We start from the raw sequence: 27,497 nt of genomic DNA on the forward strand, positions 1-27,497 counted from the left end.
ACTCCGACAAGCATTTACCACCACTTTCCAGCTATTCAGCATGTCACATTTACGAACACAGCCGTGATTGTAGGCAGCATGACAGAAGCTACTGCACAATATTTCATTGAGAGATAGCATACAGTAGATGTATTGTTACTGAACAGATATAAAAAGGGTAGCTTTGTTTTGGTAAAAAAGGGTAAAAAAAGTTGCTCTTTCACAAAAAAGCACTCACAAATTGTGATCATCAAATGTCAAGATGTTTGGCCTAGAAAATTCAATACATACCTACCTTTGACTTGTACTTGTGTGAAACTATCACAAAAATCACACAAAATGAAGAAGAAGGTTTTTTTATCATTATTTTCTGGAGTTTGTCATGTAAAAGTCCAGAGTTTAAGTCACACATATCCCAACACTTTCTTAAAAATCCAAAAATACAGCATGGTGATACATGTTGTTAAATGCAGTGAATTTAATTTCTGAGAAATTGTAAGAAGACAAGAACATGTGAATTTCAAAACTGTTTTACTTTCCAAATTAGTTTATATGATACACCAGTGACATGCTGTTACAGAGAAAAAAGGGATGCAAAAAAAGAAAAAGAAGCAATCATGCTTCTTCAGCAAAAGAAATTGCTGTGGAATGAATGATTTACAACCCAGAACCTTTTCTAGGTGTTATGAAGTATTTAAGTCTTTGTTAAAGGTAAAAATACAGTTTTATGGTGCAGGTTTAAATCATTCAAACATTTATTTGGAACGAGTTATTGAGTCTCCCTCCTTTTCTCTTTGGAAACAAAGTTTACCACCCTGGCTTGGGTAGCCTCCATACATGACACATGTCCTGTTGTTTGCACATTTTTCCTTCACCCCTCAGCAATAATGTTTTTCCTATTGCTTTAGAGAAGTTCTCATACATGGATATTCACAGGAGGTAATAATGCATTTTCTGCTACAGTTGGGATTATACTTTTCATTTGGTTGTACTGTTTGTACTTCATAATTTCTACATACAGCACATGTGTCCATGTGTACCTTTCACCCATTAGCAGCTGAGATAGGCTCCAGCCTCCCTGTGATGATTAATAGGATAAAGCTGGTGTGCAAAATGAATGAATGAATTAATGAATGAAAGTATGGTGCACAGTAAAATGCTTGAAAATGAATAAATTCCTTTTGAAACCTTAATCATGTCATGTTCATACATTTAATATGATTCTTGGGTAATCTTCAATTTTAGGAAATAGTTCAAAATTGAGGCTGTTACAAATTTTGGTAACATCAAAAAATATATCTAATACTTTTGCATGTGCTAAAGCCAGACACGAACTGGGGCCTGCATAAATTCTCTGATGCTATCACGCCTTAAGTGTATAAGTGTTTGTGTGTGCTATGTGGACTCGTTGATTTGTTAAATGCAAGAAATGGCATGAATCCCAGAAACACACAAGCACAGACCAGCTGGATCTCTGGCAGCCAACAGAAAGATGAGAGAGGCCCAAACCTTTCCCAAAGTACCCAAATTCAGAAAATTAGGATGATAATCAAGGAGCTGACTCATAGATGGTCATTGCAGTAGCCCCAAAATGCAAAGATTGTGCATTCTACAAAAACTGAAGCACAACTAAGACAACAATGGTCACATGATTTCTCAAACACTTGTACAAGAAAGCCACAGAGCATCAGAAGAAGCACACGAGGTGAGTTGAAGGGAGAAATTGAAGGGAGGAACAGCTGCTAAACCACTGGTCATATTAAACCATTCACACTGTGATGCCCTTCAAAATTCAAATAGTAAGAAGCAGCCTGTGAACTTCTTATAATTGGTCAACTTGGCTTTTAGACAACCCCTCTCCAAGTGTAGTAGGGAGTTCTGAAGCTATTGTATGTACTGATAAATGCCAGAACAGCAGGTGGAAGAAACAAAACACACTTCTGCACATGCAAGCTTTGTTGGAGAAAACTTTGTTTATCTAGCTTATAAAGATAATGATTCAGTATGCGTCAGGCAGAGTCTGATGTCTCTGTATTTTCATTATAATTTTTTTAAGGTCACAATCTAAAGCTTTTCTTTACAGATGTAAGAAAAGTGGGAATCAAACTAATCCAAATCCAAATCTAAATACAGACTTGTGTGCGTGGGTACAGGAGCTACTTCTGGTCACATTCAAATGCAAAGTGTCATAAATGAGTTACACATTAGAGGCCATTAGTTCACTTTGCATTGCCATTCCTCTGGAAAGTCATTAGTTCTACTCTTTTGCCACAGTCAAAACCTCTTTGGACAGCACCTGGAGAATATGGATGAGGGCTTTGGGAAATACAGTAATGACTTCCCTTTGGAAAACACTGATGCAACAATGATGAAACTGTGTTTGACCCTCAGATAACATGAATTACAACCATAATTTACTGTTACATTATATAACTTATCAGGTTAACTTATACAAATGACCTTAGGCTATGTGGGCACAGGACAAAGACTTTTATCTTATACTTATATCTGTACTGTATGCAGCGTTTCATAAAATCTATGAACTCTGTTTGATCTAAGGGATCCAATAGATCATGTTTTGGAAAACTGGGCTCATGACTCTAAAGTTACATGCATAGAAACACCACTATTGATGGTGGTGCTACAACACCTCCATGGCTTGCAGATTAATGATGATCAGCCACTGTCAACATCTGGCTTTGATCTTCTTATCTGTAAAAGACTGGAGATGGGATTTTATTCAAGGTTGTGATGATTCCTTTCAAAGAGGGCCTCCATTATTAACTAAGGGCTAAAATCCTCAAGTTGTCTGATTTAAGAATATTTAAGCAGTGTTAAAGCAACATCTGAGAAGTGTGGGAGTCTTAATGTGTGTAACCTGTCTCCATGTGTTTCTGACTAATTTTGAACTAGATAGATATTCATGGTGTGGTGGTTAGCGCCGTCACCTCACAGTGAGAAGGTTCCAGATTCAACTCCCTTTCTGGGGCCTTTCTGTGTAGAGTTTGCATGTTCTCCCCACGTATGCGTGGGTTCTCCGGCTTCATCCCACCATCCAAAAACATCCATGGTAGGTTAACTGGTGTCTCTGAAATTGTCCTTAGGAGTGAGTGTGAGTGTGGTTGTTTGTCTCTGTGTGGCCCTGTGATGGACTGGTGACCTGTCCAGGGTGAACCCGCCTCTTACCCGGTGACTGCTGGGATAGACTCCAGCCCCCCTGGGACCCTGAATTGGTCAAGTGGGTATGGATGGATGGATGGATGGATGGATGGATATTCATTATGCACACTCCAAAGTCCAAAACTGGCTGGAGCCCCAGTGGCTGAAATACAGCTGTACACAACTTTGTTTTTCAGCTCATTAACTACGTATTGCGTTTAGCTTTATGGTACCAGGTCACACAGTAACAACACAGCTTCACCATAAATGTCTGCTGAATTTTTTTAACAGAATGACACAGAACTTTCTATGTGCACAAGCAGGCTGCACAACAGTAAACTTCAGACTGGCTCAGAGGAAAAACAGGATGACTAATAGATCTGTCTTATCATGTCACTGGTTGATATTGGTAAGTAATAATTTGACTTGCTTTTTCTGTGTTGCATCACATTTGCATTGCTTGGCTCTGTAATAAAGTTGTAAACCTTTGTCTGCAGAATCATGAAACGATTACAACAACTTTAATAGTATTTTAACTGCAATTTAAAGACCCAGAGGTTATGGTGTTACTCTTGTCACTTCGGGTGCAGCACATCTACTTGGTACAACAGAAATACCCCACTGCCCTGCTTCTTGCTATTTATTTTGTCCTGTAACTTTCCCCCTTCTGTGCACATCATACTTGTGTTAGGAAGACAATGGCCTTTGTGTAACTGGAGTCTTGAGAGGGTTGAGCATCTACAATTTTGGTGTTAGAGGCATGAAGGAGCCTCAGAATTAGTTGGTTGAAATGCAAACCTGAGTTGTCTACGTAAAGTATGAATCTGGGCTATTATAAGGATATTATAAGATTTCTGATTTTTTTTTGGCAAATAAAGAACAGGTGTGCTAACTGAGCCCTTGTAGGTTTTGCTTCTTTTTAAGGGTGTTGTTTTGTTTGAGTTATGTGGTTGAAAGCTTCCTCCACCTAGTCTTCCTCCAACAGGCTCCTGTCAGATGAGATGATCCTGTAAGTTTAAAACTCAGTCAAGCATGTGACACAGCCTTAATTGTTTAAGTCAAGTTAATGATCAAGCTGGTCAAACCTATTTCTCAAACCAGAGAAGATGGAAATGAAATCTTGAGAAAAAATTCAGTTAATTTCCTTTTGAAGAACTGGATCCTCTGATGCTTGACAACACTGCCTCTTTGGCCTTTTCAGGGAGGCAGAAGTACTATACACTTAAAAAACCCCAAAGAAAACATCATGTGATACAAAGTATATTTGTAACCACACAACATGAGACACCGTAATGTTATATATAGTCTTAAACCAACTTCAACAAGCCCCCTATTAGAGGAGCTCTTTAAGACTGGGACTTCAGTGTTTAACACCAACTCACTGAGCACAATAACTCAGATCCATCATTTAAAGTTGCTTGGTTCAGCAAATGTGTCATCGACCACAGAAATAAATGGCTTAGTGACAGTTTTTGAGACAATGCACATTTAATATATGGATGAGGTGCTTGTGTCCTAAAGGGAACTTCATGGAGTTAAGTATTTTAAATCAGATGAGGAAAGGTAGTTCCTTGGAAACGTCCTAATTACTTGTCCCATGACAGCTTCTGGTCATGGGTTGGGAACAGTGATATGGTTTTCTTAAACGTAATTAAGAAAGGCATGTTCTTTTAAGGATGCCTATAATTCTATAATAAAAGACCTAGTGACCAGTCTGCTGCTTTATATTAACCTCACTCCTCCCTTTTGACCAAGCTAAAAACAGACCCAGACCAAACCTCTCATTTTGGAGCAACACCATCACCAACACCATCACCATGTTTTGGAATCGTATAGTTGTTTTGTCAGTTCTAGCTGTCTTATTGCTCAATGGTAAGTTTTCATCTGATATCTCTGCTTGTTTTTGTGACTCCTTTCTGCACATTCTTGCACTTCCGTGTAATTTCTCATCTTAAAGCAAAAGGATTTAACCTAAACAAATAGCTGTTATTCTTTTTTTATCTGTGATTACAGTTGTTGAAAATGAGGCGGCATCCTTTCCTTGGTCTTGTCCCAGTCTCAGTGGAGTGTGTAGAAAGGTTTGCCTGCCAACAGAACTGTTCTTTGGCCCTCTTGGCTGTGGGAAAGGCTTCTTGTAAGTGTTAACGTGGAGACGAGTTAAGTGAGGATATTCTGTACATGTTGTTGATCATGAAATACAAAACATTGTTTTTTTTTCTCATCATTAGGTGCTGTGTTTCTCATTTTCTATGAGGAAGGCAGGTCTTATCTATCACTGCAGTCATTCAGTCATGCCAGAAGATGAGAAGATGAGACACAGATAAAACCGCTGTGGAGGATTGTATTTGGCTTTTAATCTGTGATGTAACATGGTGGACTTTGTAATCTTGAATTAACTGCTTTTTTGGGGACTAACTTTAATGCAGCACAAGATGTTGGAACTGGAGTAAAGAGTTGCACAAAACTTCTCTGCTTTTTGTATTTTTTAATGCAATTTTGGAGTATTTGTCATGGAATAGAATATGACTGCACTGTGATCAGCAGCTACAGATCTTAAAATCTTATCTCTTAAAACCTGTGGACACTGATAATGATTCACATGCATTTACTTTTGTGCATTTCCTTGAGAAATGAACTCAGGTATGACTTGTGTACAAACCTTTGCTGGATGCTTTGATAACATAACTCATGGCAGACAGCTTTCTCAATCTGACCCTAAAAAACTGTTTGCAACTTTTGCGAGCTTTCATGAAACACTGCATGGGTTGAGTAAATTCCTGGTTGTGTATGGGACATGATTTTATGATGTGATCTCATGCACAGTCCAAAGTGGACCAAAACAGACGAATGTTGCTGTTACTGTGACCAGACTGGATGTGGCATGTGTTTCAGTTCACATTTGCAGTATCAGATTAATCAAAATCACTGTTTAGTGACTCAATATGTGGCTCTTCAAATCCGTCTCTGGCCTGCTGAGGAGGACAAGGAGACTTATTGTATTTAGAAATTCTCTCACTATCTCCTGTCTGTGGAGCCTGAAGTTGTTCATTGTTTGTACTCCGTTATGGAGCTGTTCATGACTTAATTTGGGGATTTTTTTTCATTCAAAACACCAGCCTAAGAAATATTGTTTTAAAAATTCCTTTAGATAGAAAAGTGATGACTTTCAAACATTAATAAACATGAACAAATAATAGTGTGTTCATAAAAATAATAAAAAATCTGTTCATCTTTTGTCAAATCCTCATTTTCTTCAGCTTTTTCCACAATCTTTCAAATTTCTGTTTAAATTGGTGCTATACATAGATGGAAACCAGCAACTTGGTCTTTAATTTAAAAATTGAATGGAATTATTAGAGGGAAGTCTCACTTTCCAGCTTGCATTGAGTGCCTTTCTCTGGCAGCTGGTACCAATTACTAAAAGCTGAAATTTGTCCTAATTGATTAGTAGAATATGATCAGGTATCCATTAATTGTTCTACAGTAAAGTTATAAAAGGCACTGATAACTCCAGGGGTGTGTGTAATGCTTTTGCAGCGATTTGTCCTCTCCACCCAGAGTTTGGTGTGTTTTCTGTTTTCTTTAAATTATTTTTACTCACGATTGTTTTTAATCTTCCTCTGCCGTTCAGCCAGGTTTTACTATGGAGGCTCCTTTATTCTATGGTGTGGCAGAGCTGCTTCCAGTCAGACTAAAGCTTACCAGTGCAAAGCCTCAAAATGTTGATTTATTTGCTCAGGTCAGAGTTTTTAGACACTTTGGAGCCCATTGATATGGTCATGAAAACTGAGCTGAGCACCCTGGTGGGGAATGACCACAAATCCCCCCTTTGTGATGTCTGCCTTCCATTTTGCCAGGAAACAGTCATTAATAACACTATGAAGAGAAGGAAATGTCTGTTTAGAATTGCAGTCATTACAGATTTCACAAAATTTGCCACACTGTCTCAAAATGTAGTCTGTGTTTTAGGACACAGGGTTTCCTTTTTATTGTGCGTACAAACCCGGAGACAGGGCTGAACAACACATTCAATAATGACAAGATGTTGATTAAATGCACTTCAACAATACAACGCAATGCTTGACAAAAAGTAATAAAACCAAGTAGTAGTAAAGAGGAGGTAAGGACAATAGACTGAATCAAATCAAGATGGAATATGGAGACAGTAGTCAATAGTTTGAGAGATGATTTACAATTACAGTGTCTGAGGAACACAAGCTTGGAAGTATCATATTCACCTGCCAGTAGAGGAACAATTTAGATAAATGACATATAACACCATCATATAACTCCTCCATCTACAAAAAACAACCCGTTTCTCTCGCTCCACTCTCTTAAATTTCCACCCACCCAGAACCAGGCTCAGGACCATGGGAGAGAGAGCTTTCTGTGCTGCTGCCCCACGCCTGTGGAATGCCTTCCCTGACACCCTGAGGACACCACAACCCACTGCCTCTTTTAAAAGGGGCCTAAAGACATTTCTTTTTAACAAAACATATGGCTCCCCCTCTTAGATGTCTTAGATTCTTTACTTTTACACTGAACTGTTTACTTGTTTTTATTTTCTTTTTTAAACTGTAGCTCTTTGAGATCTTGCAATGTAAAGGGCACTACAAATAAAATGTATTATTATCATCATCATTATTATTATTATTATTATTATTATTATTATTATTATTATTATTATTATTATTATTATTATTATTATTATTATTATTATTATTATTATTATTATCATTATTATTATTATTATTATTATTATTGTTGTTATTATACTAGCCTACCACAAAAGATCTTCAGAAAATGCTTTTTTGAAATAATACCCATTGTATTTTCTGGCAGAATATTTGATTTATACCAACAGAAACATAATATTATCTCTATTATTCTTAAAGCATTCAATGATATATTTACTTGATGGTAAACTGAGACTACCTGTCTCTCATCACCTGTGGATCAGTGCCTGTATAAGCAACTCTTTAACGTCAGATTAAATTAATTGTTTCATTTGGTAACAAGCAAATTAATTACAGTTATCCAAAAGGACAAAGTGTCATTTTAAAGTTCGCACCATGATTGAACCAGAAAACTAAAGTGCTTTCAGGGTGGAAAAAGTACTTTATCGCAACCATAGCTCCAAACTTATTTTGCAGTAAGTGATGCTGCTTTATGCAACAGCGCCTGAAAACAGAAGTAACTCCAGTCAGTGTTGGAGTCAGTGTTGAATAACAGTCACTTTTACTGAACTGCCAAAAGACAGAAAAGAAAGAAGATGTTAGAGGAGAGTATGAACACAGTCGTTGCATGTGCTGGCAATGCACAGCTGCAGGCAGAATTGTGGTTATTGGGTGAGCATTATGAAAAATAACTGGTTTAACTACTGCCTGCTGTGTATTACATTTGTGTTCCTTGTGTGTGAGAATTCATTTCTGAGCAACATCAACTCAAGCTACGAGAAATTAGCTGCTGCATGGTGTACACAGTATTCTCTGCATTGGTCAGACGAAGCAGAAATTCAGCTTAATCAGCACTAGGAGCTGGAGCAACTGGCAACTGTGAGTACATTGATTATTGGTGTCATTTTAACTCCCAAAGGTAAGCAAAGTAATCCAATGGAGTTAAGGAATATAGAAAATGGTGTGGTTTTCCTTATCATGCTGACCTTCATACTCAGGTGACACAAACACTTTTCTGTTACAGAGATACAGACACGTGGCATATTCTGAAGGAAGTTAAGTCTGTTAAGTCTGTAGTTTTCTGATAAAGCATGCAAGGAAAAAAAACAACAACTTGTCCATACATGCATGATTGCACATTCACACAAGCATGCATTTGTTCATTTCAATATTTACTTTGAAATAGAAATACCATGTAAAGGTACATCCAGCAGTGGTGTTTCCTTAACTCAAAATTACTCTTAACTGGCACATAATTCCTACAGTGTCTACAGACTAGCAGCAACTATTTTGACTTGCTTGAAACATATTTGTGTATACATTTAAGCTTGTACTTCTGTATTTGTGTCTACTTGCTCGATGCTATCTCTGAGGAATCCTTTCTTTAAAATACCTTGATACTGTGATTATGTTTGTATTTAAATTCATACCCTAATAGTTTCCCCATATCTATTTGGAACTTAATTGATTTTAGTAGAAGTTGGATATGAATAAAATAATGGATGTAACAGATTCAGAAATTTAGTAAGTGTTATAAAAGAGCTCAAACCACTTGGGGGCAGTGCTAAAAAAGATAAGAGGGTCTGATGACTGCAGACTGCTTATTTATCTGTTTTTCATGCTGTTGTCTGGTGTATCATTAATTGTAGCTGCTCTGTCAACCTTCTACAACCATTTATACTTAAAGGTAACTTTCTCATTCCTACAGCATTCCAAGTAGAGGATAAGCTCTTTAACATCCCAAGCCTTACAAACAGGAAATCCAGCTGGAGAAAAGTTGCCGGTTGATGGCAGTCTGTAGCTTAGAAAAGGATCTGACTGAGTGAATTTGAATGCATTGAAACTGGTCTGTATGAATATGTGAAAATCTCCATTCCCTCTAGATGTCTTTAGTCATTTACTGTTTTTGTGAAATTTATCCTTGATCCACAGTAGGTCAACTGTCCTCCTCAGGCTCTCTATATGTACTCACTCTATATCAAACCCTAATTACAGGTTGCAACCTAAAGTTTAAATCATTGGCCCCCGTGAGGCCTTAATGAGAGATTTATTTTATTTATATTTTATCAATAGTATATTTCACGAGCCGTAATAAGATGACGAGCATGGTTTCTGTGGAGAACACGAGTACTGCACGGCTCGAAGTTTAATTGCTATTCTTCACTCCGGCCGTCAGTGGCGCTGTGGGTCAGAATTCTGATGAGTCAGTTCCCCTTCACAACATGAAGAGGAAGTGGAGCGAAAAGCAATAACAAACTTAGCAGTAGCAAGCTAACGCAACTTGAGTAAATTTAGCATTTAGGTTGCCGTATTTCCTTTACGTCGGATTTATTTCTGGTTGATATTTTATGATCTATGTTTAAACCGATCTAAACGGGCCACAAAAAAGAGACGACACTTTAACATAACTGTTATTTAAGATATGCTAATACTAGCCAAACGTCAGCTAACGTTACGGTAATCCTTCCTGTTTGTGGCGTTTTTTGGGAGTTATGCAATTAATGAGAAACTAGGTAAATATTGTAAATGAAAGCAAACTAACTAATCTGAGAAAGTCCAGTGAGACGACGGGAATTTTTATTAAAGCCCTCAAGGTGCAGACATTAGCAAGACACTAAAGGTAAGTAGCTTCACAAAACAACATCACTCTGATGACTCGTGATAACAGTATGATACGTTATAACATTAATCGAGCTTCGTAATGGAAATCTAATTGCAGTTCAGTTGTTTATAATAGTGGTTTAGCAGAGCAAAGGTCAATTAATCGATTTCATTGAACGTAATGAGAAAGCATTAGCTCCATACATGAGCAACCATATGCGAGATAAACAACTCAGTGTAGCATTTCCTTGCCGAGGCAACAACAATAACAAAAGGTACGACGTCCGTCAAATATACAGACAATGTATTTCAGTATGTTTTACAGTATCAAACAAGAAACGGCGTGTTGAGTTAATAGCAGTCAAGCTATCCATATCACACTCTGATCAACATGGCCACTCCAGAACCTCGTTACCTTGTATACATGGGTGCATTGTTTGGTTAAAATAAAAGATTGTTTTTTCTTATGTAATCATTTATTTAACCAAATCAACGTAGGTTGTTTTAAAACGTAAAACTTGTTAAATTAGCCAAATCAGTTTTATTTTTGTAGCACAGCTAATACAACATAGATTGACCAAAGTGCGGCACAAAGTCAAATGTTAAAAAAAACTCTTAAAACAAATGCATTTTGTAGTTATTCTAAAAACATTTGCAGAGTTGCTTTGCGCAGATGTCCTGCGCAAACTGCATTCAAAAGTCTGAACTATAGTATTTTATAGACAAAAAACAGAATAAATACAATAACAATCCCTTCCACAGCTTCCATTTGCTTTGCCACTTCATGACAATAAGAGCACGTTAATGCATGCAGCCCAATCACTTCACAGTCCCTTGTTTGCATATCATTGTACAAATTTACATAAGTTTACGTCCTGAGGGATCTGTTTGCATTAGTATGTTAATGTAAAATTGTAATCAAACTGCAAGAACGGCTTCAGTCTGAAACCTGTGGCATTTTCCGTCTGATTGAAGGGTTATTGTGGTGTTGAAATGTTGTTTTACATTTTCTATTCTTCTCATTTTGTGTCACTGTTAAAGCATACACCTAATCATAGTTAGATAATACAAATACACAGCAAGAAGAAAAGCCACTTTAGACTTTGCAAACAAAATGTATATATTTCTTTAATTCTGTGAGAGATAAACTTTTTTTTTTTTATATATACATTATATAAGTGCCTTCAGCAACATTTAGCTTAAAATCAATACACGCTCCCAGTGGTCCTGTGTTGTTTATTTTGGGAGTTCCACAATAAATATGGCGACAGAGCTCAGAAAGTGACAAGAAATCAGTTGAATCGCAGCAATAAAGCTTTAATTTCTGATTGTTTCAAAACAGGAGCAATAAAAACATCCAAAAACCGTGTAGAAATGTGCAAAATCCTGGTGTTTCTACTGCAAAACAGCTGAGAAGACACAGTTAAGTTTGCAACCAGCTGTGGTTGGGTGAGCTCCAGTTTGAGAGATTTGTCCTAGGGTGACACAAAAGCAGAGCAATCAGAGCAATAAAATGGTAAACTCTGATCTTTTTACAGTAGTTATGTTCTAGACATAAATGAATAATCCCCAAACCCCCTAGAAATGTATAACATCGACAGATTGGTGCCAAGTTTCTGGCGAACACAGACGGTGGAGCAACAGTGTTCAGTGGACCTAATTTGCGTAATCAGGTGGGAATTAGTGGGAATGCAACAGCAAACTGAAATAATCTTTTAGCTCCTCGCCAACCAGCCCGGGGTCGTTAAGTTCTGGGTGCTGTTGGCTCAAAGGCAGCTTTAGTAGACTTCAGACAAGGGAAAAAACATGAAATTTGTCAGTTTTATCCAGGTGAAGGGACTTTGTTCTTACTATTGTGCAAGTTATTACAGTTGCCTCAGAAACTGTGGTAAGGCGATGTTTCGTGATCCTGACAGGCCTATTTGAATGTGCTCCTGCTTGATAATAACATGCCAGTGTTTGATATTTTCCTCCGTTAGGGTAACTTGAAACAACAAAGGATGCCAGACCTTGGTGTGTGGTGTATGGGGGCTCAATTGAGCATCATTATACTGGTTTTCTGCAGCATACTGGTTCCTTCACCCACACATGCATATATATACGTTGTAAGTAAAACTGGTATTTTGATGATAGAATTTTATCAGCTTTGTCCATGAAGTTATCTTTCAAATTCTGCTGAAACATGTGTTTATGCTTTTACTTAATACAAATGTTCTCTTGACAGCATTATAGAAATATGACCTCCTTTCTGTTTGAGGACCTGCCTGCTGTGTTTGGATCTCCACTTCCTAAGGATGGATTAATGGTGAGAGTGGAGTTTTGGAGCCAGACTGCACCTGAAAGTGATTGATAATATTTCTTTCTCTGAGCTTTTTGTGCTTGTGTTTGTATGGCAGGGAATTTTGGTGGCGTCTCATCCCCTGAACGGCTGCATAGCAATGGACCCTCCTCCTCCATTGCCACCATCTTATGATGCCAACACTACCAAATTTGTCGCTCTCATCAAACGCTATGATTGCAACTTTGATATAAAGGTCAGCAGTGAAAACCATGGAATAATTTGTGTTGTCATTCAGGTGAACTTGGCTAATATAATGAACTGGTTTCAGGTTTTGCATGCACAGCAAGCTGGATACAGTGCTGCAATCATTCACAACGTGTATTCGGACGCTCTGCTCAGTATGAACTACAGCAACGGTAAGCGAATATGACACGCGTACAGTCACACTATCTTGATAAGTGACCTGAAAGCTTTAACGATTCCGATTCCATTTATTTATTTATTTATTTATTCTGTCTTTTTTTTTTTTTCTCCAGACACCATTGCCGAGCAGATTGAGATCCCCTCTGTATTCACCAGCTTTTATGCTTCACAAATCCTCAGGAGCTTGATTAATCCAGAACAAGGGTAAGGAAACATACCATTTCTAGAACTCAATTTTGTAATTGTAAAAAAAGACTTAAACAAGCCTCAGTCGGTCAGCATTAGATTTGAACTTGACCAACACTTTCTGAGTTTTGATGCATTGTTTCTCTCTTGATCTGCAGGGTCTATGTGATCCTCAAGCCAGAGTTCGCTTTTCCGCTCTCATACTACCTGATCCCCTTCACTGGGGTAGTTGGCATGATTATTGTTGTGATGTGTGTCATCTTGGTAAGTTTGTGTGACATGACGACAGCTTCTTGACTAATTAGTTAGTATTCAGCACATTCTTAAGAATCCCTTTTAGGGATTATGAGTTTGATTTGGGGAGTATTTATTTCCTTACATTGAATTTGGACCATGCTTGCGACAGACGAGCTTTTTATTTCCTTCTTTGTGCTGTAAAACAATGACCTTATTGTATTTCAACAAAGCTAGACCCAGCTGAATGTCCTCTCTGGGTGCTATGTTTAGTCACTGCATACTCATGCGGTATCCTTGGTTAGTTTGAGGCAACAAAAACCTATTTTTCTAAAAGGGCTTCTGAGAATGAACGGTGGGTTCAGAAGTTAACATAAAAAACAACTTGTTAATTGTTGAGTGTCAGTGTGTGTCTCTTACCATGAGTAACACTGACTTATCCACTGTTCAGGTTGTAAGATGTGTGCAGTACAGAAAACGACTGAGGAAAAACCGTTTGACCAAGGAACAACTAAAGCGGATTCCAACACACCGGTTCAGGAAAGGTAACACCATTGTAATGTATTTACTGTCTTTTAAACTGTTTTTTAAAGTAACCTGCTGCAATGACCACGTTTTCCAACGTGTTTAAAGCTTTTTCTTAAACTATAGTTCAGTAAAAAAAACTATTTATGCATTTGAAAATATGTTCAAGTTATTTAATTAGATTAATAAACATTTTTGCTGTATTACAGGTGATGACTATGATGTATGCGCAATCTGTCTGGATGAATATGAAGAAGGAGACAAGCTGAGAGTTCTACCTTGCTCACATGGTAAATATTTCATATATGATGACCATCGTTTTAGTGTAAAACTCAATCTTATGGAACATTGGTGGACTGGTTAATTGGTCATTTTTACTGTTGTCGATACACAGAATCGGGTAGAACTACAACTGGATGCTCTCTTTTTTTGTTGTTTACGATGTACCACGATGTTCTGCAGTGTGATTAATGTTTTAAGGACGTTTATTCACCCATGTTATGCATTTCAGTCACTATAGCTTTAGTTTAGCTGTCTTTGTTCTTGGCAGGCTTTTCTAAGTTTCATTTATTGTTTTTCAGCCTACCACAGCAAGTGTGTCGACCCGTGGCTCACGCAGACCAAGAAGACTTGCCCTGTGTGCAAACAGCGCGTCACCCGCAACAACCCAGAGCACTCGGAGTCTGATTCTGACGAGGAAAGCGGCGGCCGTGGAGTGGAAGAAGGAACAGAGGGTGATGCAGACTCGGAGCGCACTCCTCTGCTTCGGCCCTCCAACCCTGGATCTCCGACAGGAAGCCCAGGGGCCTATTCAGCCACCACCACCACCATTACTGCCCAGTGCCTCGTGTCCCCTGCACACTGCGACTCCCCCATCCTGGGCTACTACTCCCCACAAGAGGCCACAGACTCGGAAAGTGATGATGCTGGAGAGGACCAGCATCACAGTGATGATGACACCGCCCAGCTCATTGGTAGGGATCGAGTGGTGATATGATGGCCTGAACGTGGCTGCAGTGAGATTACCGGCTTTTATCTGAAAAAGGGTGTTTCTATCATCAGGCGTGACGTTATGGCGTGTTATTTTAATAGTTTCCAGATTCGTGGTCAGCTCGGCGTTTTTAACATAACTTCCACATAATAACAGAGAATTTCACAAAGTAACTAGAAGTTACTTTTATTTGTCAAAGCAACACTTGCATTGATCAGTTTCACCAAAGTCCAACGTTGAGCATCAGTAAACTCTACTCTTACTCCTGTTTTACTTTTTGACTTTGTGCTGCACAAAGTTAGCAGGCCACTAAATCGTCTCTTTGAGCAAGAATGTAACTCTGGTTGAAGCCTGTGTGCTTGAAGTGTCTGCGTGAGGTTCTCTCTGCAAGCTTCAAGTAAGATTGAAGGCTCGATAAATCTAAAAAAAACCGTACTTTTCCTCCTGATTTTGATTAATTTCCTAACAATCACATAGATGTGGAGGGAAATGCTTTTTCTTCATTTTGTATGACTGAACTGGTTTAATTCTCTCGTAGTTTTTTTTTACTTTTCTTGTTTAACAAATGATCCTATAATAGAATATAACTACGATTTTACACATTTCTGCTGCTTTTATATTGTGGCTGATATTACTCCTGGGCAGTTTAAGGAAAATATTTTTAGCTTTATTCACTACGTCAAGTTGAACAAGCTCAGGTTTATGGCAAAAATTAAAGGTCAGTCGGTGTAGATGAAGAACATAGATAATGGGTTTTTGTCTTGTAAATTAGAATCTTTTGAATTTTGTCTTTGAATCTGTAAAATTTAGACTTGTTTTTTTCCTTTTTCTTTTCTTTTTTCATACACAACGATTAATGACATGGTAATAGTGGGACCCTGGAGGTATTTATATAGGAGAAAAAAGTACATTGCCTTATATTAGCCTTTATGTTCATGTGTAGTTAAATGTTTGAAATCAGAAGGGACAAGATTGATTTTTTTTTTTTTTCTTTTTGTTGAGCTGCATCTTGTTCTCTGGTCTGAGAGTTTGCTCCACATTTGATTTTACTATAACAAGCAAGAATGACACAACTTGTTTTCTTCAGGTTTAGTGCTAGCATGAAGCAGACAGCGAGCATCGTCCTGCTTTATTTGCATCTGACCCAGTGGACAAGCTCAGCAACAGATCCTCCTCTTTATAAGATGTCCTTTCAGGGGTCAATGCTTCTGATGGATTCCAGATGGAAACCATAAAAGCTGTGTTGGCCAAAATGTTTCACTTCTCCAAATAAATGCACACTTTTATGTTCACTACTGGTGTAGGTGAGAAAGTTGAACTCCTGTACAAATGAATCCACTGCCCGTTCACTTAGATGGCCCAATACAAACGTGATCAGGAAAAATCTGAGGTCAGAATTGAACCTCTGTAGCAGAATTAGTGCAATATTTTAAGAATTATTTTATAATCTGAAAGAGCACGTCGTTGAAATTTAATGTTGTCAGATTTTAGACTTCCTGGATACCACAAAACGCTAATGTAAATACATTCTTTAAGTAGGAGGGTAAAAGGGGGCAGACTCTAAAATGATGACGTTCCACCTTCATTTATCACTGCTGATTGACTCCACAATAATGAAATTAGTTTGGGACTGGCTGGCATTAGTCTGCGTTGTAAAATAGAACAACTGTTTTAATATTAACAATAATGCTTCAAATATCTTTTGTACTGTACCTTTTATGTTGTTCCAAAGTCTCAGCTTTAGAGACTGCTGATGGAAACAAATGGAAATATATAATCCCCAAATGTTCTTTTAAAATGTGCCTAGATTATCAAACAATACATGTACAGTGTCAAGAATAAGTTTCATGTTTAAGGAGAGTTGAGAATCTATAGGAGGTCAGTTTGTGGAAGGTTGTGTTAAATGTTTCATTTGTTGAAGAAGAAGCGTTGTGTTGCCATTTGTTTAGATGAGAAGGAGTAAGTAATCCCTCTTGACAAAGTCTTATTGACACATAATTCTTGATAATAAAGCCACTGTGAAAATAAACTCTTCGTAAATGAGTGTTTGTTATCAGCTGTTCTATCCTTGAATGTGTACGTTTGTTGGAGCTGCGGATGGCGACGTTAACTAGTGGAACGAAGGATTTTCATGCACAAGAAACACCAAAACTACACCGATGCCAACTTCACGGGATATTTTCCAGGAATAGTTCTTTAGTGAACGAAGACAGTTTAACTTTTTGTTAAGCAAACAAAAAAGAGCCGAGACGCTGACCTGTAAAGGCTGATCTGCTGTTATGAGAAGATAACGGATAGAAATGAAGCATCACCAGAAGTTCCTACATGTAGTTTAATAATTCTCTTGCTGGTCAGAGTGAGCTGAGTCAGATCAGCTCACAGGTGCTCTTAGTAATAATAATAATGAAATAAAAGCAGCTCACCAAAGAAAAATCTCTGCTAATTACTTCATGTCCTTTCTTCCTGTTGGAGTTAACTAATTAGAGTTCTGACACCCTGCTGTATTAACACTGTTTCAGACGAATAGTTTTACTAATTAATACTTAACTTGCGAATCACTATGACATAATCGAATAAGAAACACACTATAACACTGTAAGATGCTGTTTTTATCACTTAGTTTGATGTCATAAATAGCTATAGACACAAAAGCAGGCTGTTATTCATACGTGTGTCTTTATCAGAGCTTTATCCCTCTGGCTGTAATGGTTATTCATTAAAACTCTGCATTTATGAATTCAGTTCCTTTAATCCTTTTCAGTTTCAGCTTTTCGTGCACCTTATGCAAGGCCACCTCCTGCGCTGCAGAAAAGACAATTCATAGTGGAGCTGAATGAACCTGTTAATACTCCAGACAGAAGGAAGCCGAGCCTGTTTTAGCCACTGGTCAAATTATCATGTGTGTAGGGGTAAAGGCGAGCTTTTCAAAGTTTGTTCAATTCCAACAGTGACAGCAAAATGGCACAAACGTCACGGTCGGTGTCACATGCTAAAACGGGAGCCCCTATAAAGGCATATTCTTCATAGGAAATGTCAAGCTTGTGCTTTTTGTGAACCTTTGGAAAACAAAAAAGCTTCTGAAGTTGCTTTGGACAGCGACCATCGCAGCTGTAAGGAAATGATGCCTCCGTGCTCCTCTTTGCTAAGATCTTCTTACTTGCTATTCTTGGCTGTAATGTCATGTTTGCTGCTGGATTCGAGGGCGATCCCTCAGGACCACTATAAGGTAAAGAAACAATGTTTATTTCAGCATTAGTTTTTGTGACCTTTTACACCAGACATTTTTCTTGAAAAGTTTATCTTCATGTAAGGTATTATTCTAGTATTATGTAGACAAGCGAAGCTACTCAGGTGAAATAAGCTGCTAAATTATTATTGTCTTTCTTTTGTAAGATATTCCTGAAATTAATATCTACATTATTATGCAACGTAGCGAGGGAATAGCACCTTTGAAAATGGCTGTTTTGCACATTTACAGGATTCTTTGGACGTTCCTTACCAAAAACAGACGAGCTCTACTCCTTTTGTAGCCAATGGTAAACCCGGAGAAGACTTAGAGTTTGGATCCAGGGATGAGAATACCTTCCCACAAATGGAATCTGGATTTCTCTTGGAGGATGAGGCTCACGTTACTCGAATGTGGCCACGTACTATCCTGGATTACATGAAGCAGCAGTTCAAGTTCAGAGGAAGGACAAAGAAAAGCACAAAGAAAGGATACGTTCATGACTTTACTATATAATGAAAGTACTATAAAACAGTAATAGCTCTATTAAACTATTTCTTCAGTACTAAATCAGTTTTCATGTGACTTTGTCTTTAACTGGTCTTATTCTAAAATGGCTGGAAAATCATTCTAAAGATGTAAATGTCTATTCACAGTGAGAACAATATCAATACTGTTATAAAACATCCATACAATCACTGAAAGCAATACAAGGCCAACTCCTTTCTTATAATGAAACGTGGCATAGGGAACAATTTGAATATAGAAATCTAACTGGTAATTAACCACCACCAATACAAAAAAAAAACCTGAGCTGGAGGTTGGAAAAGCATTTTTGAACTAATGTGACCTTTATTAATCAAGCATTTTCTTTCATTTTATAATAGGGGTGTTGAAAGCTGGTTTTTTGTATTTTTTGTAGGATATTTTGTATAAAAATGATGTGCAAAATATTCTTCAGCTCTATGTTTCCAGAAACTCTGACCTACTAAACTTATGTTGCATAGCTAGGTCACACTGAAACTCTATTTCAGTCCCTTATGATAGAAAATATTACTACATTTCTAAACAAATTATCAGTGTAGAATGATTTTGATTGAACTTTGCAGCCATGGAAATATGTATATTAAAGTTAGCACTAAACAGCATATAGTTATAATTTCTGTAACCAGCTAGTTACAGGATGCAAAGCTCACAGATGGAAAAGTTGAGATTCAAGTTCTGATTTACACTCCAAACCAGTTGGGGGCGGTGTTGTTACTTTTCGTTGTTTGTTGACGGCTCACCGTTGCGCAACACCACGAAGATGAAGTGAAGGTAAAGACGAGGGAGTCTACCACGAATATTATTCAAGGAAATACATTTAAGGGTACGTAACTGCTTATTTAAGCTGTACCATATATTATCAGCTGTTGTTGAAATGGCGACAGAGATGGCAGATCTGTCAGTTACAATAAGACGGCTTTGTGTTGTGAGGCCGACGGGGAAGTTCATTTTTAGCACAGCTAGCGTGTTAGCTAACGTTAGATAGCAGCATGGATAGCATTAGCCGACCAGTAGCCTCATCAGAGTTGTTTTTTTTTTTTTTTTTACTGAAACTACACTTTTTATCTATTAATACTTTTTTTTAACCTGGTGTAGGGATGCAAGTTGTCCTAGATTTGCGCTTCTATTGATTAAGGTTGTAACTTGCAGCAGTTTACAAAAGCCTTATGTGGTAGGCCAAATGGGTATCACTTATCGACATCTTCTTAATCAGTGTTTATATTTCTCTCCATGTTAATGTTTTTCTCTCAAATCCTTAAATTAGATCAAGGAGCACAAATATTTAGTCTAGGCTTATTATTTCATTAATAAAGCAAAAGCTTAATTTTACAGTTTGGATTGTCTATTTATTAACACTATAAACTATCAGTAAACTAGCTATTAGGTCACCAGTCATCCATCTTTCCACATGTTAACCGAAACTTGTATCCCTTCTTGGAGATGGGAGACAGCGATGATGAATACGATCGAAGGAGAAGGGACAAGTTCAGGCGAGAGAGAAGTGACTATGACCGCTCTAGAGAAAGAGAGGACCGACGCAGAGATGACTGGAATGACAGGTAAGATGGCACGATGTGGTAAATCTCCCAAAATTTCACTCAGCTATTATCCAGGACAAGGATGACGTCAAACCTCGTGCAGCTTTCTCACCTTCAGAAAGTGCAAGTCATTGATGGCTTTCTTATGCACTCAAACTGGATGTAAATGATATCACAGATGTAGTAATACTTGATTGTTTCTTAATAAATACCCCAGGGAGTGGGACAGAGGCAGGGAGCGTCGTAGCCGTGGTGAATACCGGGATTACGACAGAGGTCGACGAGAGAGATTTACCCCACCCAGACATGACATGAGTCCTCAGCAGAAACGCATGAGAAGAGACTGGTGAGATTAACATCAACACTGCTACACAGTCTTTCAACTAGAATCTTTTTCTATTCAAGTTCTTTCATCTGTCCTGGCAGGGATGACCATGGTGGAGACCCATATCGTGGTGGTTATGACTTGGGATATGGTGGTGGAGGAGGGCCGAGCTATGGTCCACCACAGCACTGGGGCCATCCTGACCTGCACCTCATGCAGCCTCATCAGGGCATCCCCATTCAGGCAAGGTGAGAAGTGGAATCAGTCAGCCTCACTTTTAAACTTTAGCTTTGACTGTATGTATTTTTTTCTTATATTATTTATGTTGTCTTTAATGTTTGTGCCAAATTGCCGAAAAAGATAAAATAGCATGTTTTCAAAATTGGTTTCACAGAAGTACAGAGTTTCTACAGCAGTAAAAGTAAAGAACAAATGAAAACGCCGCATAGGAGGCAGAGCAGACACCTTAATGACCATTTGTTAATTGAGCTGTCTCTTCACTGAGATGTAGTAAATTCAAATAAAAAGCCACTTTTGGCTTTGTTGGCCCAACTAAAGCTCCATCTCACTTCTATTTTTTTCCATTAGGCTTGGTAACATCCATGATATGGATTTGGGTCCCCCCCCTCCAATAATGAAGAGCTTTAAGGAGTTTCTGCTGTCATTAGATGATTCTGTGGATGAGACCGAAGCAGTGAAACGCTACAATGAGTACAAGATAGACTTCCGTCGACAGCAGATGCAAGACTTCTTTTTGGCTCATAAAGATGAAGAGTGGTACGATCTCATTTACCTTTACGACATATACCCTAATCAGTTTGAACTTTGTTGTATTATAATCATTTCACCTAGTCTCTGATTGTTAGAACTTAGAACTTTCCATATTATTTGTTCATTAATGTTAATTGTTTTAGAAATAAGTGCTTTTTTTAAATATAGGAATGTGATAAGTTGTGTGGTCCTAAGCTGCATTTATCTTGGGATATTATTCATATAGAATAATGTTAACACAAGTATGAAATAGCTAACAAGTCAAGAGACATGAGATTACAACACATAAGACTTTCCGTGCACGAAGGTGCTTGATTAACCCTTAATGTTCACACAAAACCACATTTGCAGACAAACGTATATTGTTTGTTAATGTCTATCTCAGTTATTTCGCAGGTATCATGCAGTATTGTTGTGCTTTGACTTAACCCATTCTTCTTCCCTTCATTTCCACTTCAACGTTGACGCAGCATTTTTTTTTTTTCAAGCTGAGCAAACGTGGAACTCGCCTGCACGAGCCGGTCTTAGATAGCAAGGGCTTGCACTGCGCACAATGCAGTTGCTCTTAGACGCACAGTACCAGGGATTTTAGATAGACAGCCAAGTAGTCCTCCGCACATGGAGGATTTTTTTCTTGTTTTATGCTTTTTCTACATCGTTTTCTTTTTATATTTGGATCAAATCGAATTCCAAAACCGAATTCGTGTGTATACAGACACACCATTGGGGTGAAGTGGAGCGCATTTTCACAGAAGAGACCCCCCCCTTCTCTGTATTTATTTGTTATTAAACTGGCAGAAGAAAAGGTAACTGTGGTCCACTCAATGATAAATATTATAATGTGACATTCTGATTATGTGAATGCTTGATTTTATAATCTCTGTTGTGTTTTTTTCCTTATGTTTTTTTTTTTTGGTGAGTTAATTTCAAACTTTCTTGTGATGTAGGATAAATGATCATAATCACCATCCAGATACTTAAATTCCACTGACTGAATTTGGCTTTTTTTTTTTTAAACTTCTCCCTACAAACTGCCCACAGTCTGGATTTGAACTATTTGTTGAAAAATCTAATAAGAATATATTCTTTTACGCAAATCAATAAAAAAAAATTCAATGCACTTTTAAGACCTGACAGACTTAGAATATAATATTTATTTGTTTTCTAACTTCTGCAACCCGTTCATCCCAACCCCCACCATTCCCTTCCTACTCCTCTCTGGACCGCCTCTGGACACAGGTTCAGGTCCAAATATCACCCCGATGAGGCCAGCCGACTTAAGGCAGAGGCCCAGAGTGCTCTGCACAATCGTCTGAATGTCTTCATGTTCCTGATGGAGAATAGCTGGTTTGATAATGTCTCCCTGGACATTGAGCAGACACCGGCCATCATCAAAGTTCTGGATGCAGGTGAGGCCTGAGAAATAATACCATTAGTGCTGTTGGTGTTCAGTTATAACTTCATCAGGTTTCATTGTGGATATGGAATAAACAGTAAAGGCTATTTTTGAAGAACAGTTGCCATCCTCCCTTGTTGCCTGAACCATACACCCCCTATTGTCATTCCTCAGCTGTGATAAAAATGGAGGGAGGAACGGATCATGATCTTCGCATTTTGGACATGCCGTCTGAAGAGGAGGATGACAGGGAGAAGTCAGGAGCTGTTTCAGGTGGAGCTGAACCTCCAAAGAGAGAAGACCTCAAAAACATGGGCGGAGACCGCAAGCCCTCAGAAGAGAGAGACAAAGCTGAGAGGGTATGTATTGTTTTCAGTTAGCTGGTAGGGACTTCACAGCTCTGTGTTAATAAAGTGATCCGTTCCTCAGGAGGAGAGTGACCCTGCCAGCACAGACAGGACAGCCACAGCAGATGGGGAGGATCTGAAAGAGGAAGTGAACAAAGAAGTGGTCAAAGAAGAAATGCCTGAACATAAGAAGGTTATTGTTGATTCCAGTATTTAAAGTATGTGTCATCAATATAAAGAAATGTATCAACCAGCCAGTTCTCGTTTGAATTTGTCAGGCAAGAAGAAAGAAGAAACGCAGTGGGGACAGTGATGATGAAGGCAGCGTCTCAGAGAGTGACTCTGACTCCGACTCAGACTCCAACTGCTCTGACAAACCTGTGAAGAAGGAAGAGGTAGAAGACAAAGATGAGGAGGAAGAGGAGGGTGAAGGTGAATAATCAAAGTCCTAGTTTCTAACGACGGTAACACAAAGAACCTGCCCCAAACATTCTGCTTTTTTTTTTTTTGCTCAGAGGAGAAACCAAAAGAGAACTCTGAGGAGGACAAGAAAGAAGAGAAGAAGCCCAAAGATGACTCACCCAGACCCCGACCTCTGCACAAGACTTGCTCTCTGTTCATGAGAAGCATTGCTCCCAGCATTTCCAAGGCTGAGATCGTTGCTGTGAGTAAAACTGCAGCTGGCCCTGCTGAGAGCGTGGAGGATGTGACATCCCTGGGTGCACTGAAAAGGCTTCATCTTAACTCAGTATTTGCATCTGTTTGTTTGCCACAGCTGTGTCGTCGATATCCTGGATTTCTGCGCGTTTGCTTGTCTGATCCCCACCCCGAGCGCAGGTTGGTTTAAAGAAACAATCTTTTGATTTACCCTTTGAAATATAATCTTTTACATTTTTTAAGGCATGTATCGGACAAGACAGAAATTACACATGATTACATTCAATCCAATGCGGTTTTTCAGGTTCTTCCGTCGCTGTTGGGTGACATTTGACCGTAGCATCAACATCAAAGAAGTCTGTTGGAACCTTCAGAACATACGAGTAGGTGCTTTAACTTAAAGTTAAAGGTATTTTACAGATGAGCGAGAGCCACAAATATGTCTTTCAGTGGGTAATGTTGCCTTATTTCTTCTGTAGTACTGAATTACTGCTTTTAATATGTGTAAGGAGAATGCTTTGTTGATTGAATCAGCTGGTTCTTCTTCAAATGCATGCTCCTGCTTTAATGTTGACGGCATTGTTGTTTCTACTCTTTCATTTTACTGTAAAATCAATGACACTCTTCAGTAAATCAGAGCTTGAGTGAAGGCTCATATTCAGGCAACCTCAAAAGTTATTTTGTTGCTTGTGCAAACTCCCAAATAGCTGTGGATGCAGTTAAAAATCAGTTTTACTCTTAACCCTGAACAGCTGCGAGACTGTGAACTGGCACCAGGGGTGAACAGGGACCTTGCTCGGAGGGTGCGCCATGTTAATGGCATCAGTCAACACAAGCAGGTGCTCCGCAATGACATCAAGTTGGCTGCCAAGCTCATTCATGCTTTGGATGAAAAGGGGGAGCTGTGGAGCAGCAAAAGTCAGGAGGAAGGGCAGAGCTCTGAGGTATGATACCCATTCTTACACATTTGCACTTCTATGTACGTCTATCTTGCTGTTTTTGAGTTTCTTATTTATGTGTTGCTTTTCTTTCCAAAAGATGCCGACTCAGAATCCGATCATGAAAAATATTACTGATTACCTGATAGAGGAGGTGAGTGCTGAGGAAGAGGAGCTCCTGGGCTCTGGGAGTGGAATTGATCCCGAGGAAAACAACAAGGAGGGAAACCCTACTGAGACCACTGTGGAGAGGGATGACAAACTAGCCAAGGTTTGACCTTTGCTGCACAGTTTTAAATGAAAGCAATACATTATTTTTCATGTTTATTCATCGACTCAGCGGCTAAAACGGTCTTGTTTCAGGTTTTGGACCGTTTGATCTTGTATCTGCGGATTGTGCATTCAGTTGATTACTACAACACCTGTGAATACCCCAGTGAGGATGAAATGCCCAATCGTTGTGGCATGATTCACGTCCGTGGACCCATTCCTCCCAACCGCATCACACATGGAGAAGGTCAGTGTGTTTCCAGTGAAAAGTCCTGAGGGGAGGCCGCGCAACACGGGCTGCAGAGCTGGCTTTTGCCAGCAGGTGTCACTACACCCCACATATTGAGTGTTGAAAAGATGCTGATTTTGAAGTCGTACTTGTAACCTTAGTCACGTGTTTTGGCACCTCTTCCATTGTCTTTAAACAGTGCAACAGTGGCAGAAGATGATCGAGGAGAAGCTGATTCCCATGTTTAGTTTAAAAGAAGTCCTTTCTGAGGATGAAGCAGGAAAGATGGGCCGCAAAGATCCTGAGGAGGAAGTGGAGAAGTTTGTCTCTGCCAACACACAAGAGCTGGGAAAGGACAAATGGCTCTGCCCTCTAAGTGGCAAAAAATTCAAGGTGAACGCGGAGGATTAAATTAATTTTGACATGTTTTGGTTACTTTGCTGCAACACTAGTATGTAACATGCATTATCTGTCATTCATTTCAAATGAATGTGAAGGGTCCAGAGTTTGTACGGAAGCACATCCTGAACAAACACGGAGATAAGATCGAAGAGGTGAAAAAGGAGGTTGCATTCTTTAACAATTTCCTGATGGACGCTAAGAGGCCGTCGCTGCCAGAAATGAAACTTCCTCCTCTTCCGGGCCCAGGGCAAGGTCGGCACGATTTCTACTTTAACAGCTTGATGAATAATTGTGCTCGGCCTCATAACGATGATAATAAGCTTGTCTTTTTTTCTTTTGTTGTTCAGGTTTGCTTTCTCCCACAATGCCTTTTCCTCCTCAAGGTCCTCAGGGTCCAATGGGCTTTGGTCAGCCTCGTCCACCCCTGATGGGCTATGGTGGTATGTTGCCTCCACCCTGACGTGTTCTGACACTGAGAATGTGTGCGTTTATCAGAGCTTTAGATATATGTGTGTATAATATTTAATTGTTTGAATATCTACCTTGACAGCAGGTGGACCTCCTTACCCGCCTAACCAATTTGTTGGAGGCCGAGGCAACTATGACAACTTCCGTGGACAAGGTGGCTACCTGGGTAAGCCACGCAGCATCAGGTAAGAGCATTGTACGTACGATTTTTATTTTGTAATGAGCAGTCTTGAGTTTCTGCTGTTGGGGAGACTTATTTTTATTTAAATCTTTTTAAGATAACTCCTGTCTTTTTATTTTTTCCCAACCATCTCAGAATGTCTCGCGGTGATCCACGCAATATCATCGAGTATCGTGACCTGGATGCTCCAGATGATATGGACTTCTTTTAGAGGGTTTATGTATTGCGTTGTGTTCTGCCTGATTTTTGTCCTAATCGGATCATTTTCTCTCCTAACTGCATCATTTTGTAATTATTGTGCGACTGGAACACCCTTCTGTACTGCTGTAAAACGATTCCTCAATAAAGTTGTGATCAAAATCCATTTATATGTTTTAATGACTTATTAAATAAATCCAAATTGTGTACGACTTTAGGCCAATAAAAGCACCCAAATGATAAAGATTTAAAAGATAAGATGCTAATGGGAGTTAATCCCCAACAGCTCATATCCTTGCTAAGTATTTTAGGATCAGGGTTAATAACTACACACAGTTACTGAGAGCTCATGTTTGCATAATTATATTTTGTACGATTCTAGTTTTGAAAAAGATACAGATTTGGTTCGGTTGTTGGAAATGGGTGGAGCTTACAAAAGAGGAGTGACAGATGAACTTCAACAATAATTTATCATTTCAACCAAATGGTCTTTCATTCCAAGTATCTATATCAGGCGTCAATATACAACAAATACATAAATGTTGAACATAACGATTCATTTTCACCACTTGGCGGAAATGGCAATCCCACGTAATGGCCCTCACATTGTTATTGTTACTAAAAGCATGTATTTCTGTAAATGTATTGCACATACAGTCAGAGTTTACTGTATGAACAGAACCGTACAGCAATGTGGAAGATAAGGGGCTGAGAGCTCCCAGTTTCCAGGCAGGAGTCCTGGATCTGGATCTGTGCAAAAGTCTCTGATCAAAGAGAAAACACAAGTTTTACATCAATGAGAACTAACTGACACCATTGCTGGGTGTAAGTTCTGAAATTAGTGATTGGTTCACTTAAAAAAAACAAACAGCTCACTGATCCTGTTTCATGCAGGTCTTGCGTGTTAGAAGGTTATCCATAAAGCTTAGGAAGGCACTGCATTAAGCAAT

The 27,497-nt window shown here is 38.8% G+C and overlaps 2 protein-coding genes across 4 annotated transcripts; both read left to right on the forward strand.

Moving 5' to 3' along the window:
* Positions 1 to 8,613: 8,613 nt before the first annotated feature.
* Positions 8,614 to 17,084, forward strand: rnf167 (ring finger protein 167). Of its 2 annotated transcripts, none has more exons than XM_072374655.1 (10): positions 8,614 to 8,693; positions 12,395 to 12,520; positions 12,640 to 12,720; positions 12,812 to 12,949; positions 13,025 to 13,112; positions 13,233 to 13,323; positions 13,464 to 13,569; positions 13,991 to 14,084; positions 14,274 to 14,354; positions 14,646 to 17,084. In XM_072374655.1, exons 2-10 carry the CDS (start codon positions 12,416 to 12,418, stop codon positions 15,059 to 15,061), a joined length of 1,200 nt encoding a protein of 399 aa, XP_072230756.1. In that variant the 5' UTR covers positions 8,614 to 8,693; positions 12,395 to 12,415; the 3' UTR covers positions 15,062 to 17,084. The 2 variants fall into 2 exon arrangements, with proteins under 2 accessions (XP_072230756.1, XP_072230755.1); XM_072374654.1 differs by lacking the exon at positions 8,614 to 8,693 and adding an exon at positions 10,034 to 10,434.
* Positions 17,085 to 19,560: 2,476 nt separating this feature from the next.
* srrt (serrate RNA effector molecule homolog (Arabidopsis)) lies at positions 19,561 to 26,713 on the forward strand. 2 transcript variants are annotated; one of them, XM_072374219.1, is made up of 20 exons: positions 19,561 to 19,650; positions 20,268 to 20,386; positions 20,583 to 20,711; positions 20,792 to 20,938; positions 21,279 to 21,467; positions 22,701 to 22,870; positions 23,032 to 23,216; positions 23,287 to 23,397; positions 23,483 to 23,636; positions 23,720 to 23,868; positions 23,980 to 24,041; positions 24,166 to 24,244; positions 24,614 to 24,805; positions 24,900 to 25,070; positions 25,163 to 25,316; positions 25,498 to 25,691; positions 25,796 to 25,952; positions 26,048 to 26,140; positions 26,251 to 26,364; positions 26,485 to 26,713. In XM_072374219.1, exons 2-19 carry the CDS (start codon positions 20,268 to 20,270, stop codon positions 26,355 to 26,357), a joined length of 2,562 nt encoding a protein of 853 aa, XP_072230320.1. In that variant the 5' UTR covers positions 19,561 to 19,650; the 3' UTR covers positions 26,358 to 26,364; positions 26,485 to 26,713. The 2 variants fall into 2 exon arrangements, with proteins under 2 accessions (XP_072230320.1, XP_072230319.1); XM_072374218.1 differs by having other exon boundaries at positions 26,251 to 26,353.
* Positions 26,714 to 27,497: the final 784 nt, after the last annotated feature.

This window comes from Leuresthes tenuis, unplaced genomic scaffold, assembly GCF_036924035.1.
Source record: "Leuresthes tenuis unplaced genomic scaffold, fLeuTen1.0.hap1 SCAF_21, whole genome shotgun sequence".
Classification (NCBI taxonomy): Eukaryota; Metazoa; Chordata; class Actinopteri; order Atheriniformes; family Atherinopsidae; genus Leuresthes; species Leuresthes tenuis.